This window comes from Eurosta solidaginis, chromosome 4 (assembly GCF_040869045.1).
Source record: "Eurosta solidaginis isolate ZX-2024a chromosome 4, ASM4086904v1, whole genome shotgun sequence".
Taxonomy (NCBI): domain Eukaryota; kingdom Metazoa; phylum Arthropoda; class Insecta; order Diptera; family Tephritidae; genus Eurosta; species Eurosta solidaginis.
The window spans coordinates 267,831,883-267,847,738 of record NC_090322.1 but is presented as its reverse complement, the minus strand read 5'-3'; the positions used below and the strand labels follow the sequence as shown (position 1 = coordinate 267,847,738).

At 35.5% G+C, this 15,856-nt stretch overlaps 2 protein-coding genes across 3 annotated transcripts in view; one reads left to right on the top strand and one right to left on the bottom strand.

The window, feature by feature from the left end:
- The window catches only part of Hs3st-B (Heparan sulfate 3-O sulfotransferase-B), a 51,806-nt gene extending 46,223 nt beyond the window's left edge, over positions 1 to 5,583 (bottom strand). The window contains exons 1-2 of one of the 2 annotated variants that reach the window (XM_067786006.1): positions 5,300 to 5,583; positions 4,868 to 5,112 (exon numbers count right to left, since the gene is read on the bottom strand). In XM_067786006.1, coding sequence (XP_067642107.1) covers positions 4,868 to 4,975 — 108 coding nt within the window. In that variant the 5' untranslated portion in view covers positions 4,976 to 5,112; positions 5,300 to 5,583. Of the gene's footprint in view, positions 1 to 4,867 lie in introns of both variants that reach the window. The other variant, XM_067786004.1, reaches the window with a different exon arrangement.
- The window catches only part of LOC137251434 (uncharacterized), a 274,321-nt gene that overhangs the window by 45,561 nt on the left and 212,904 nt on the right, over positions 1 to 15,856 (top strand). The gene's annotated exons all lie outside the window — the stretch shown is intronic.

Genomic DNA, 15,856 nt, shown 5'->3' with positions numbered 1-15,856 from the left:
CCTCCTAAAATTTCTCTTTAATAACTTACATTTGATACATATGTCATACAAACACATTCCAGGGTTACCCTAGGTTCATTTTCCTACATGGTGATTTTCCCTTATTTTGTCTCCATAGCTCTCACCTGAGTATGTAATGTTCGATTACACCCGAACTTAGCCTTCCTTACTTGTTATTAATACATTTGTAAGATTTTTCTCTTATCCTTTTTTCTTCTATGAGTAGATTAACGATATCTTCCCATTTGCCCATTGGGGATGGTAGATAAAAAAGTTTGTTAAGCCTCATCTAAAACGTCGATGCGGCTGGCATATCGCTTGTTTAAGAATTTGTTATGGGTTGAGTAGTGTTTCAGAAACAAACTAATGCAACTAACTATGCAGATGATTAGAAGCATGACCTTAATAGTATCTAGTGCCTCAGTTCTACTACTACTTGGACTGAGTTTACAACGTTTGCCGTTGGTTTTTCTATTTTGATTCTTGGCCTCCCATCGTAAAAATTATAAATTTTTATTTTTTTTCGTTTATTAATTTTTTGTCATTATATTAATTTGTTCTTTCTAAAAATTTGACTTCCAACCTTGAAGTGTTGTTGCTATTGGGTTTCTTACATTCCATATTGTTGGTTCCCTACGCATATTAATAAGTTTCCAATAATTTTTCAACCATACTAGATTTTTTCCTCATCTTCAATTTCAATTTCATTTTTAGGGTCCTCAAGTGGGCCTTTTACATAAAGTTTATTCTTCCTAGCTCTTTCCATAATTTAAAATCAAAATTTAATAAACAATTTTTTTTTCGACACACCATGTTTATATTAATGGTCTTGGTTTTTTATGTCCTCTTTTACTATTAGTTGATGCTTCTTTTTGTTTATATTCCTTAACTTATTTATTTCTTTCTGTAATCTAATTTTTTCTTCCCTACTTGTACTCAAGTGTATTTCTTCGTATAGCTTTGCTATGGATCTACTACCGTTGGCCTGTTTTCCGCCTCTTTTTCTTTTCAATTTGACCGGCTTTGGGACTTTAGGTTCCTCAATTTTTTGAATCCTATTTCTCTTCCTGTACTCCTCGATTGTCAGCGGCTTCGGGTCTTGCTTGACTTTCTCGGGTGTTTCTTTAACCTCCTTGCAAATTTAAATTTAATCTAACTAATTTATCAAAAATTTGGTCAAATTGACTTTGATTTTGTATGTCCTCTTCTGGGAACATAATTCAGTAATTAGGAGAAAAAAAAATTTTGCAGGAAAAATATTATTTTTGCTTGTTAATAGGCAGCCGTTAGGTTGCCGGAATATTGTTATTGTTACCTACTTAAAAATAATTATTGTTGTTAACTATTATAATAGATATTTGCTGCCTCTGTTGAATTTTGTCCTTTTTATTTTTTTTGCTGTGTATTTAATTTCTTTCCAATTATCTGGCAAATATTATTCCACTTCGCTTGCCGCGGCTCCTTTTTATAAAGTTTTTGGCAATTTGGAGCACTGTCGATTTCTCGCTGCTGTTGTGAGATTTGTTGCCCTTGTAGTATTTTTACCTTTTTCTTCAGGGTATTCGTTAATTTCTTCCCAATTATCTAGCAAATATTATATTCCACTTCGCTTGCCGCAGCTACACTCGGAAAAATGTTTGGCAATTTGGAGCACCGCTGAGCACTGTCGATTCTTTTTTGCTGTTGTAGCGGTTAGGCTGAATAATCAGCCTGTATTATCCTTGCCAATTGATTGATTGATTGATTTATTAATTTAGTAATAATAGGATTACTAGTAATTACATTGATATTATTTACAAAATTTGGATATGCTATTTTCTTACAAAATCTATACAGTTTCTCTTTAATGATTTAATATTTTGCTCTTGTTTGATGTCTTCGCTTAATGTATTGAATATTTTAAACCCTTTATAAAATATATTATTTTGCGATAATGTTTTGCTATACTTCTGTAATCTTATGTCTTTAACGTTTCTCAGCCCATATGGTTGCACTTCTCCAACATAGAGGACCTTATCTGCTATGTAGTCTGGCATTTTTCCGATAGTAGTCTGGTATACAAACATAATTGTATTCAGCTCTAGTCTCTGCCGCACATTCAACCATTTCAGTGTGTCAAGCATCAGCTGTACGGATGTATATCTACCACATTTTAATATTATTCGCATAGCTCTATTCTGTAGCTTTTGCATTCTATCAATTTGCGAGTTATTACAACACGAATACAGTATAGTTGAACAATACTCAAAATGTGGTTTAAGTATTGTGTTATACATTTTTATTGTATTTAGCACAGATAAGTTCTTTCTAATTCTTCTCAGGAAACCAAGTTTTTTCCCTATTTTTTTGCACGCGTTTTCCGTGTGAGGAGAAAACTGAAGACCATTGTCTATTATTACACCGAGGTATTTAATGTTATCTTCTTTCTCAATCATTTGCCCGTTTATTTCGATACTCTCTTCACTGCTCATATTAATTTCCATTAGCTTCGTTTTTTGCTCATTTAATTTAAGTTTATTCATTTTTAGCCATGTACTTATTTCGGCAATGTCTTGTGCTAATTTATTTTTACATTCTCTCGGAGTTTCACCTACGCTGTATATTAATGTGTCATCGGCATATAACATGACTTCGCTGCATTTTACCACATTGCCTATATCGTTTATATATATAATGAATAATAATGCTCCAAGAATTGAGCCTTGCGGGACTCCTGTGTTCACATTTAGGTAGTCGGATTCATACCCTTTCACTAATGTGCGCTGCGTTCTATTTGTTAGGTAGGACCTAAACCAGTTTAGTTCACTATTTTGAACTCCGTACATATATAACTTTTGCAACAGTATATCTCTGTCTATTGTTTCAAAAGCTCTCTTAAAGTCTAGAAAAAGGGCCATGATTTTTTTTATTTTTTTATCGTTTCCACTCACTTACTACATAGTTTACAGCTGTTTCACACGAGTATTTCTTTCTGAACCCCGATTGGTATTTCATAAACAATTTATTCGATTCAAAATAGTTTTCTAACTGTATTTTGACAGTTTTTTCAAGAACTTTCTCTAACGTCTTTAATGAGTTTATGGGTCTTAACTCATCACAGTTTACTGCCTTATTAATTTTTTCAAGTGGACTAATCATAGTTTCTTTCCATATATCAGGAAACACTCCTTGCATGAGGGACTCATTTACTATTTTCAATAGGGAATCACCAACTTTATTCCAGTTGTCTAATATCATTTTGGCTTTAACTCTTACATAATCTCTATTATTTTTTAAGGATTTGCATATATTTTTCAATTCTTCTAAACTTATTTTCCTAAATTTGAAAATGGCCGGAGCTTTTCTGGTTTTATCTACATATTGCACATGGTCAATCGAATCTCTTATGTTCTGTACACTTTGAACAAAAAATTGATTGAACTCATTAGACAAGGTCGTTTCATCACAGTATTTTTTATCGTTAAATATCACATAGTCAATTTGCTTTTTGTTCTGTTTTAATACTAATTTTTTGATCTCATTCCACATTCGTTTTTGATCTTTCGCTTCTACAATTCTTTTGTTTACGTAGTTCTTTTTTGCTTTAATAACTTCCTTATTGTAATTGTTTCTTGCACTTTTGTAATTTATCCAGCTCTGGGTTGTACCTATTCTTTTAGTTTCTTGATACAGATCATATATCATCTTCCTTAGACTCCGGAGATGGTTGTTGTACCAATCATTTATTTTTTTCCCGCATGGAAAAACTTTCTTCTTCATAAAAATTTGTATTGTATTTTCGAAGCTTTCGTCGAATAATTTAGCACCACTGTGCACATCATCACTTGACAAGGTTAGGTTTTGCCTGCCTAACTCGTAAGCAAATTTGTCTTTATCATATTTAAAATATATTATTTCTTCAAATGTTGTACTACGCTCAGTTTTCTTAAAGTTTATATTGAACTCAATGAGCTCGTGATCTGATATTTTTAGGTAACTATTTACCCTCACGTCTATTGCTTGAATGTTACTAATTATATAGTCTATTAGAGTTTTCGAGTGACTGGTTACGCGGGTATGTTCTTTCACATGTTGCTTTAGACCATTGTCATTCAAAAAACTTTCTATATTTCTTTTATACGTTCCTCGCTTATTCCAGTCAATGTTAAAATCTCCTGCTATTATTATATTGCCTGACCACTCCATTATTTCTTCAATTTTTTCATGAAAAATTTCACAGAATTCCTTTTCGGAGCTCCTGGGTGATCTATACACAGCCACAATAAACAAGTCAATATTTCCACGCTTGCATCTACATGCTAACAGCCACATCTTTGATTGGATCGAGTGTTTAGTACCTTTGTAACTTTCCAATTGCTTTTATAATATAATGTCACTCCTCCGGTATGTATGGAGTTAGACACACAACTTTCGCTTTTGTACCCCGGTAAATTTATTTCGTTTTCTTCGACACAAGCCGTCATATGTGTTTCAGTTAGAATAAGAAAATCCATTTCACTGCTGCCAATTAGAATTTCTATATGCTCGAGATTGTTCATAAGCCCTTGTATGTTTGTGAAAATTCCACTAACATTTGCTAATTGTTAATAACCTATTCTTTTCTTTTTTGCATCGAGCTTATTCAAATAAACTGGACACAACTTACTGGTAGTTACATGACTTTCGTCGAGTCATGAGTCTGAATAATCTGTCAGTATAATCAAGGCAGGATCGCCATATAAAAGGTGAAAATGAATGAATAGAGTGTTTGTGAGGTGTAAGTGTGAATGAGTGAATGCATCTTTATTCAAATATTGTTAACTTATTTATACTAAATTATTCTAAACATATTCTTCTTCTCTTATTTACTTTAAGGATACATACTTACATACCTACATACAAATCGACGAGTTGTGACGTCTGTGGGAAATGCAATGTCAGCAAATTTGCCTAAATGCAAATTTGGTTTAGTCGTGCGGTGTACATACATCTGCATTAGATCGTGTGAATTGCGCTGTCAGCAACAATTAGCAAATGCCCCTTTTGTGTTGATTTAAATTTAGACTCGTTTTGTTACAGGGTAGCATATTAACTGGTCTACTCATTTGGCATTGAAATTGTTGGCTGTTTACACTACAAAACAAACCAACAAAATAATTAAAAGTAGCTTTTAAATCGCAATTTATACAAATATACATGTATACGTATCCATATATATATATATATGAATGTATGCACATTGTAAAACACTTGTCTAAGCCTCATTGCACTGGGCAAATATTTATAATTTTTTATCACGATCTACTTCACTACTGCTTACTTAGTTAATCACTTGCGATTTTTATTTAATTGGTGCCGGCACCAATCCATAATTCCTCTTTCTTTAACCCCGTATAAATTGGGCTCCGGCGTTTTAGCCCATGACCGCGTGATTAAAAGCGGAAACTCATCCAAAGTAGCTCCTCTCTATAATACATCTCGTTAGGCATTGGAAGGCAGATCACTTTACTACTATCTGTCCTTATCAATCGTTAGGTAAATACATAGGTATTTTATTGAAACTTTTCAGCACGGCTCTCCGAGATGCGGCGCCTCATCGAGGGATAAAGCGGTAAGTGCAAGACAATAATACACCACGTTTACCTATTTAGTACACGCAGTTTTTTCGCGTGCTTATGTATATTATTTTGCTTTTGTTTGCTAATTTTTCTGCAACTGCTTTGGAAAGGGAGAGGAATTAGGTTAGATTGGGAGAAGCCTACAGCAGCGGCCGTGGTTATAGAACCACGTAAATGAGCGGGCGATAAGAATTGCGAATATTAATATTTCTTTATATAATTCTTTTTACACATTTTTTTTTGCGGTTATTTTTATATTTCTATATTGAAATTTGATGTTAACGTGGCAGTTTTTTTTGAATCAAAGGCACCCTTTCAAATAGATATTTTTTTTTTGTAACAATTGATGTAAAATTAGTAAAATACCTTTGAGCCATTTAAAACATAAACTTGAAATTTGAGTTGAATTTTTCATTATATAATTTGAAGAGGTTAAGGCACATAGGGTTAAGAACCATTAATTCGTTTTTTTTTTGGATTTGTTTATTAACGGAAATATACATTAAGAAGTACGTTAATAACGTTTAAGAAAAAGAATCTATTTGGATTATTTCTATTCTACGGTATTTTCTTTGGGTTAATGGGTTGAATTACCACTATGAGTACATAGGATTCCCCTTTTGTTTGGTGTAGGCCTTGCGCATGTGCGTAAGAGGGGCGTGGGTATGTCGACTGACATGGACAAATGTGAGGGTAATTAGGGACTTCTTAGACTTTTGACGGACGGACTAGTGTCAGGCTAAGGGGGCTTCGCTCGGGATAAGGAGTTATAGCGAAGCCCAAGGCTATATTCTATATGTTGAAGAGGGAGGGTAGACTCCACCTGACCTGGACGGGCCTTCTCTTTCCTATCACCTTGTCTATTTCTCACCCTATCTCTATTTGAACACACAGGCATGAATCCCTCTGTTTTTGTTTAAGGGTACTGTAGGCAAGGGCGGTGGAAAAGACCCCCCCAACCGGCGAGCTAGCCAGGGCTCGCAAGCAGTACCGTAAAAGACCGCATGCGGAAAAGATTGGCGCTCCATTTAATGATTATTGTAGAAGCTGCGGCAGCGAAGAAGAGCCTGAAATTGTTAGGCACCTACTCTGCGAATGTACAGCGCTCGGTAAAAGAAGGCAACGTTTTATGGGCAAGATGTTTCTCGTAGATCTGACTGACATAGCTGAGGTCAACACACGACGCTTAGTTAGCTTCATAAACTCAACGAAGTGGTTTGATTAGGAGAATAGGAAAATCCGTGTGGCTTCACAATAAGCCTATAAAGGCCTAAGTGTGCCGCTCCGATGCGGACGGCAGCCACTTAAACCTAACCTAACCTACACAAACAACGCATGTTGATTTTTATTTAGATTAGAGTGTGTCTTTATTTGACAATATGTACTTCAGTTTCTTAACCGTTCTGTTTGGCGGTTCCAGAGATAGTCGTGCCAGTACCTCAAGTTGCTCCTGCCGGGGCTGAGTAGCGAGTAATAAAATGTATCATAAAAATAATAAACTTACAAATTATTCCTTTTAAATTGGGAGACCATTGATCTTAGATTCAAGATTGTAAATTTAGCTAAAAAATATCACTTCAAATTGGTACACCATAATGCTCATATGCATATACGAGTACATCATATACATATATATTATCAAAATGACAATTTATTTAATTGTTGGCACAAATTATGGTAGCTGCGAAACAAGAGCGTTTACCTTGAACTCGAAAGTCAAGAAAATATTGTGTGAATCACCATTTTTGTACTGGAAAGGAACCATGTTAATCTTTCTAAATTACTGTGCTATCCTTTTCGTCATCATTATGCTATTAATTTTCAGCACTTCAAACATTAAAAGGCAATCAAAATTAAAGCAAAGTAATAGTCAAGCAAACAAAGTAAGCAACAACAACCAAATATTACCAAAGATGACAACAAAGTAAAAATAAACAAATAAATCCAAAATTTTAGTTTGCCCAAGAAGCCAATTCTAACCAAGCGGCTATGTCCTGGTTTCAAAAAAGTTTAAATATGTTTGTAAGTATGTATTTGTCTTTGTTACATGAATGTGATTTTTCCTTTCCTTTAAATGCCGGCCCAACAAAGTTTGCAAGTAAGTGGCTGACAGACAACAAGTCGCAGTAAAAATCAAAAGCAACAACAACATACTCAACTACGGTTTGACAATTAATAATACTTGACTGCGCTACATTGCCACAATTATAACAACAACAAAAACGCGACTGTTGCGGACACTGAACAAATATTGCGATAATAACTAAACGATGGCATCTACTCAGGTGGCTAAAGTACACAGAGCGACAGGGAGTAGCACAAAATGAGGGGTGTTTAGTGAGAATGAAGGTGAAAGCTGATGTAAGAGAAGCGGTGAAAAGTAAATAACGGTTCATAAAACAGAACTAAACTGAACTGCGGCCAATGTTGGTTAAGGCCGAACGAAATATTTGTAAAGAGCAAAGAAATAAAAAAAAATTGTTATCGAATTGATTAATGGTAAAATACAACAGGAACAAAAACTTGTTTAGGAAAAAAAATTTTAGTTCTGAATATCTGTTAAATTGGGCCATAAATTAGACTTTTTCAAATATGCCGACCAAAGCGCCATCTACCAGCAATTTTCAACCTTTTACGCATTATATTCCAAGTCGAAGTCTTTAGCCCAACACAAAGTTAATTAAAATTCGTATGTAGAATTCCCCAAACTTGCCACTATTCAAGAGCGCAACCTTGCGAATTTTTGTCTTTGTGTTACACTTTTATAGAGTTCTATGCGAGACTTTAGCTTAGCGTTTTAAACATTCGCTGAAGTGGTTGTCGCTATTTTTATCAGTGACTCTGACTAGAGTTTGACCGTAGAGTAATAGGATCTAAATCGCTGTTCGCAATCTCGCTTCCGCATAATCGTAATCACAGACCTATCCTCATATCAGGACGTTTAGCCCTTCGGTATGAACCAACGAATAATACATATCTAGAGCTAGACAAGTAAGTAAACCGCTAAGGCTATGCGGCATCTAGCAGACTTAGTAAATTGTTAGGCTATGCGGCTTTTAGCAATAGATCACGGGTTCGTACAATCATAATATTGAATCTAAGTTGCGAGCGATGGCGTTTGCTTAGCTCGTCTGTGCAGCAGTTTACTGTGACATCTAGCAGTAAATAGCAGCATAAATTTCAAGCTCAGCTCATTGCGGCATATTATCATTCAGTCACGTCGAAGAATCTGTCGCTGCGATTTACTGTTTTACTCCTTCTATTTGTATTTTCCAACCTGAAACCGTAGTATGTAAGACTCGCTACATCTGCTGCCTTCCTGCCTTCGTGGACCATTGCTTTGCCTCTTGTACAAGCAGTTGCTATGTTGTAGGTAAGAGCCAAATTTACCGCCAGTAGGAAGGAAATGCTTCGACGCACAACTAATGAATTATATTTGCAGTGATCAACCAGCTTTTAATTATATCAAGGACTGAGGGCAGATCACCTTATCTCGACCACCGGTTCCACCGGTTCAAAAGCTCTCTACTTCAGCAAGCGGTTAATCTAAAGTGGAAGTATATTCAGTTTATGCTTTTTGGATTGATCGAATACGTCCTTAGCCTATGATTTAAAAACAATTCTAGAAGATATATTTGAAAATTGGCAGGTAAGTTCCGGACTTTGTAAAAATGCCTTTTAGGTAACCATGCCAGATTTTTTCCAAAGTCCATGCAACCAGGGTTTGCCAAAAAGCTGTTGAGTCCATGAAAAGGAGGGGGCCAAATAGAGTTTTTGATTAATTTTCTTTGACGTTTAGAGTCCTGCTTAAACACTTCCCTATGGGGTTTAATTACATCATCATTCATTAGTGCGTACACCCTCTTTAGGTTACTTTCTGGGGTATCATCTGAAGTTATCATGTCCTCTGGAACAAAGACAATAGCATGTCATTTTCTAAGCTTATAAACCATTATTTCACCCCATCAACAGTAAAGTTAAATAGCTATGGATTCTCCGCATGACTTTGTTGGCATGATCTGCGGCTGGATCTACCAAAATTAGGAACCGAGAAAGACCTGACGAAGAAGTTCAAAACAGTCAATAAGCTTTTCTTAAATCAAGCCGGCTGGTCGAAGATCTGTTCACCTCTGCACCAACAGCGGTCAATATTCATTCCAATTTGTATTACGAGCCAAAAATATTAAAATTTAAGAAAGGTAAAGCAGCTCCAAGAGTCACTAAAACAACAATAAAACTTTATAATTACGACAGCCAAGTGAAACAAAGACCAGGGCCCGTATACGTTTTACGACCCGTGACTGCAAACCATTTCCACTCAAGCGATAACTATGCAACTGTCAAACTTTTCCTAAAAATTATAATAAGTTATGGATCTTACGAGTACTATTTGTCGCTATTTCAAATATGCCATGAATTTGATTTAAAAAAGGAGTTTCGATCACGAATCGTAACACGTAATACGGGCCCAGATAAAAAGCTGTGTATGGCGACGTAACAATGGAATCGAATATGGAAATAAATGTCAGCTGCAGCAACAACTAGAATGAACAGGCGGCAGAGGTAAAAGGTAGCCATGAATGGCAAGGCATGAAGCAAGTTGAACAATTATTGGCTCTAGCAGGGAGAAAGGGCGAATTTTTTGAGCAAAAGATGAGCGCAAGATAAAAAATATATAAAGTCAACTATACAGAAAGCATTAATACAAAAATAAACAAATAACAATAAAACAAAAACTCCCTAAGTTGCTAATTTAAATATAGGAAAGCAAACAAAAGACAAAAACACATTCAAAAGCAACAAAAGCTGGAATATGAAAGAAAACGACGACGCCAGCAACAAACTTGGTGAAAGAGGCACACTAAATGCCCTAAAAGCTTGCCAAGTGGCAGAAAATTAGGAGGTGGACAAATCCACAAAAGCAAATCACTTCAGGCAACAATGGCAATGCCAAGTCTTGTTGTTGTTGTTGTATTAACAGTAAATGCCAAATCTTAGAGCAGCAAGCGAACAAGAACAAGGAACAATTGCTGCTGCAAACAAAAAACAAATCACAAATGGCGTACAGAATAAAAGCGGAAGCAAGACAATGCGAAGTAAAGGAAACGAATGTTTGCTGAAGGTGGCGTTGCGGAGGTGCTGCTGATGAGATAATGAGGTGTGGCCGTGCGAGCTAAATGGAATACGTCTGGCCTGCTGTTGCATTCATAATGTAGTGTTACGTGGAATTCACCTCAGTTCGAATGCATTTAACGACATAAAATATACACACATTTATAGATAGCGATCATATTTTACTGACCCAGATAACCACTTGAACTCAGCATGAGCTTGTTCACATGCTATTTTTAGATTTTTGAGAACTTTGGTATGACTAATCGACATATGTGCCCATTAATTATATTGACTGTAGAACCACATACATATATGCATAGGTTTATGCTGACTAAGCTATTGATTACGAATTTATGTACATCTAGTTTGTAAGTATTAGTGTAAATATGTAGTAACAGTTTGTAACATTTTGTATAAAAGAAAGGGTTTGTTGAATAAAGAGGAGACTGCTATTTGCACACTCAACCTTAATGGTTCGTTTAATAAATTTTTTATTTCATGGCGATCCTGCCAGGAGTGATCACTAGTTAGCGGAAACTTTGCTAAACCAGCAAAACTGCTAAACGAACACACTGGATAAAGATCCTGCCAAGTTTTTTTTTTAAAAAAAGGTAAAAATTTTTTTTTAATTAAAACCCACAAACTGGTGCCACATAGGCCACACGGATGAAGATATAACTAGTTCACCTCTTGCCCATTCTCAATAATGAATTAAGATCAATACAAGATTATTTGAATAGACTTAAACCAAAGAAATTTAAAAGAACAATTAATGAACTAGGAACCATCTGGAAGTGGATCGCAGGAAATCACGACCAAATCGTCTTAGAAAATGAAATAAATAATATAGTTGAAGAGAATAACCAGCAAGTGGTAATTAATAAATTAATTTTTGATAAAATAAATGAAATTACAACAGTTTCTAATAAAATCGCGAAATCCATACAAACGGATGAACACACTCAACATAATTTTGCTACTGAAATGAAATATGTATAAGCTAAAAATCATCAAAAAAGAAATAATTAATATAGACTATGCGATACATTGGGCTAAGGCCGGCATAGTTAACGCCTATATATTTTCAAATGAAGAAATTATGTTAATTAAATCAATATACGAAAAAAACAATTTTACCCTAAGTAGTATAGAAGAATCACTAGAAACCGCAAGCGTAAAAATGCAACAAACGTTAAAATGTTATTTTACATAATAGGATTACCAATAGCAAATGAAGATATTTGCGAGTCAATTTTGATAAACCCTATAAAGATAGGAAAATTTATTAATAAAGTCCCTTACGAGGACATTACAACATGTAATAATAACGTAGTATATGGAATTGAATCTAAATGTAAGGAAAATAATAGTGTAAGAATATGTAGCCGTAAGGATATAGTAGACATTAGCAAAACTACCTGTGTCCCACCTCTACTGAGAGCAAGCCAACTGAATGCGTTTTTGTTAACAACCAAATCCCAACCGTAGAAAGCATCACTCCTGGTATCCTAATACTTAACCAATACAACGGCACCATAGATATCAACAACCAAAAAGTAAACCTGACAGGGTCATTCGCAATACAGTACCATAATTCCACGGTTGGCATCAATAGACAGCTATATTTTTTTAACGAACTACTAACCAGCAAACCACTACCTGCAATTCTCCAGTCAAATGTCCGATTAAAGCAAGAAGAGGAAATCCTAAGTTTGGATTTGATGAAAGAACTCCATATAAATAACACAAATCGCATAAATTCATTGCGCACAAAACACAAAGCAGCCATAATCACAAATTTTTCTCTAACAATCATGATAATAATCTTCCTAGGAGGACTAATATTCGCACCAGTAGCAAAAACATATTTTACAGAGGAACCAGTAGAGCTATCAAGCTGCAAAGTAAGCATCCAAACAAACTTCTGGTACCATTACCAGAAACGATAACATCCAGGTAAACGATAACAAGGAACCTGTAGCATCCGAAATCCCTACCTTAACAAACGAGGACGTTCGTTTTTGGGGTGGAAGAGCTAGCACCAACTAAGTCAACATTCGAGTTGACGCTAATGTAAGGAGCCTAGTCAGCAATACGCAAGTCGATGGAACAAAATACTTAAATATAATTTTGAAGCAAACAGGAAAAGGCCCAGACGCCGGATCAGCAAAAACACAAATATTGCGAACGACATCCGGAATTGAATTGGGAACAACATCCGCCATGCGCCGACCGAAATAATGCTGGCACAGGTAGAATTAACTTATATTAGGAACTAATTTACCATTTTAAGAGTCAGTTGTAAATACTGAGTAAGTAAGTAATGTCTTCCGACCAATAATAACTTACTTAATTGGCGCTTAACCGTCTAAACGGTTATGGCCGTCCAACAAGGCGCGCCAGTCGCTCCTTCGCTCCGCCAACCGGCGCCAATTGGTCACACCAAGGGAGTTTAAATCGTTTTCCACCTGGTCCTTACAACGGAGTGGGGGCCGCCCTCTACCTCTACTTCCATAGGCGGGTTCCGATAGAAACACTTTCTTGGCCGGAGCATCATCTTTCATTCGCATAACATGGCCTATCCAGCGCAGCCGCTGCGTTTTAATTCGCTGGACTATGTTGATGTTTGCGTATAGCTCGTACAGTTCAACATTAAATCTTCTTCGGTACTCGCCATCGCCAACGCGTAGAGGTCCATAAATCTTTCGAAGAACATTTCTCTCGAACACTCCCAAAGTCGCTTCGTCTGCTGATGTCATGGTCCATGCTTCTGACCCATATAGCAGGACGGGTACGATAAGTGACTTGTGGAGTATGATTTTCGTTCGCCGAGAGAGGACTTTACTTTTCTTACTTACGAGTAATAATTAAATAAAGGTATTAAGACCCTAAAAATATATTTTTTTAGTAACTTTAATTAAGGCAACAATAATTTGCACAAATGTAATTCAACCACATGGACGCGCAAAAGGATTCAGCTGACTAATAATCAGATTCAGTGAATTAACTTCTATATACAACAGAGGTCTAAAGAAGAAAGTTAAGAGACGGGGTATAGGAAAGGTTAGCTAGGTTAGGTTGAACTGGCCGGTCCTTGGGAACCTCACATAGACTGAATTAGTCCGTAGTGGTACCAGAAGTTTGTTTAATGACCAAATTAAAAACCACTATCACGAACCAAGACCTTCTTTATAAATCCCTCTTCTTGGCAAATACTAGAAATTTACTAGGGCCCACGCCATTTGCTGCTTCAAGATCTGACAGCTATATCTCTCCTAATAGCTGGGGCCTTAGGAAAGCAACCATACTTTTCACGGAACATTTTTTCTATAGACAAAGTATAACTAAAGAAATAAATTCTGTTAAAATTTTTATATATACATATATATCTACAAAAAACGAAGTGAATTGGCAAACAATATCTTAAACCAACTGAACAAATTATTGTGTTCTTCGAATTGGAACGTATTATTGTTAACAATGATATTTTAATTAGAGTATAATTTTTATAAAGGTGTTATTCTTACGTGTACATATATTTAAATTTAATAAGCTGCTGTTTTGTATTTTAATTAAAAAATCATTGTTGTCATTGTTAACAATAAAAAGTTCTAATTCGAAGAAAATATTGGTTTTTTAAGTTGATTTAAGGTATTGTTTGCCAATTCAACTTCTCCTTATTTGTAGTTAAAAGAAAAAATTTCAAGAGAATTTCATTCTTTTAGTTATCTTTTGTCTACAAGAAAATAAAACCTTTCCCGCGAAAAAAAAAAATTTGTTTGCTACTGCGTAGTCAAATTGACGTGTTATACGATAACTGGCACTGGATTTTTAAGGTCTGACAAAAACTAATACGCGCACTGAGTTTCTTGGTTTTTTACAAGGTTTTCGTTATTCAATTATGTTATTTATATTATTACTAGCCTTTACCCGTCCCCGTCCGCTAGGAGTATATATAATATATGGGCTATTCCCGTTAGCCTGCTTATCAAGTTATATATTTAAAAATAATTTCTGAACTAAATGAGCTGATAACTTGATAACAACGCTTAGGTGAATAGTACAATACAGTTTTTTCGAATTAAAGAAACAAAAAATTAATTGTTAAGTTAAATTAAGTGATATCACAGGGGTGAAGAAATTACTATTCATAGAACAAAGGAGGAAACCTCAATTATCTAAAAAATTTTAAATGAATATACGGGAATTAAATAAATAAATGTAAGGTGCGATAACCTCCGAAGATCTTTTAGGGCGAGCTTCTCTTCCAATTTACGTATTGCTTCTTTTAATTTTTCCTAAAAATTTGCGGGAGGGGACCTACAAGGCAGATGAGTTTTCACTGACAGCTTTTCATTGCAGAAATACACTCGGAGTGCTTGTCAAACACTACCGAGGGGCGATTCCGCTAAGAAAAATGTTCTTCTAATTGAAAAACTTGTTTCTAAAATTTTGATGTTGCTTTGCCCGGAGCATGAGCCCAGGGATTTCGGTGTGGTAGGCGGAGCACGCTACCATCACACCACGGTGGCCGCCAAACGGGAATTTAATTGGTTAAAATACTAAAAATTGTGTGGTTGAAGTTATAACAGTTCGTAACAGGATTAATTTTATTTTGTGTTGAATCACCGCCCTCGGTAATAAGTCTTGGAAAAGAAATATTCACCATAGCATAGTAAACAAGTAAGAAAGGCTAAGTTCGGGTGTAACCGAACATTACATACTCAGCTGAGAGCTTTGGACACAAAATAAGGGAAAATCAACATGTAGGAAAATGAACCTCGGGTAACCCTGGAATGTGTTTGTATGACATGGGTATCAAATGGAAGGTATTAAAGATTATTGTAAAAAGGAGTGTGTCATAGTTCTATAGGTGGACACCATTTCGGGATATCGCCATAAAGATGGATCAGGGGTGACTCTAGAATGTGTTTAATGATATGAAAGGTGTTAATGAGTATTTTAAAAGGGAGTGGGCCTTAGTTCTATAAGTGGACGCCTTTTCGAGATATCGCCATAAAGGTGGACCAGGGGTGATTCCATAATGTGTTTGTACGATATGGGTATCAAATTAGAGGTATTAATGAGGGTTTTAAAAGGGAGTGGCCCTTAGTTGTATATGTGAAGGCGTCTTCGAGATATCG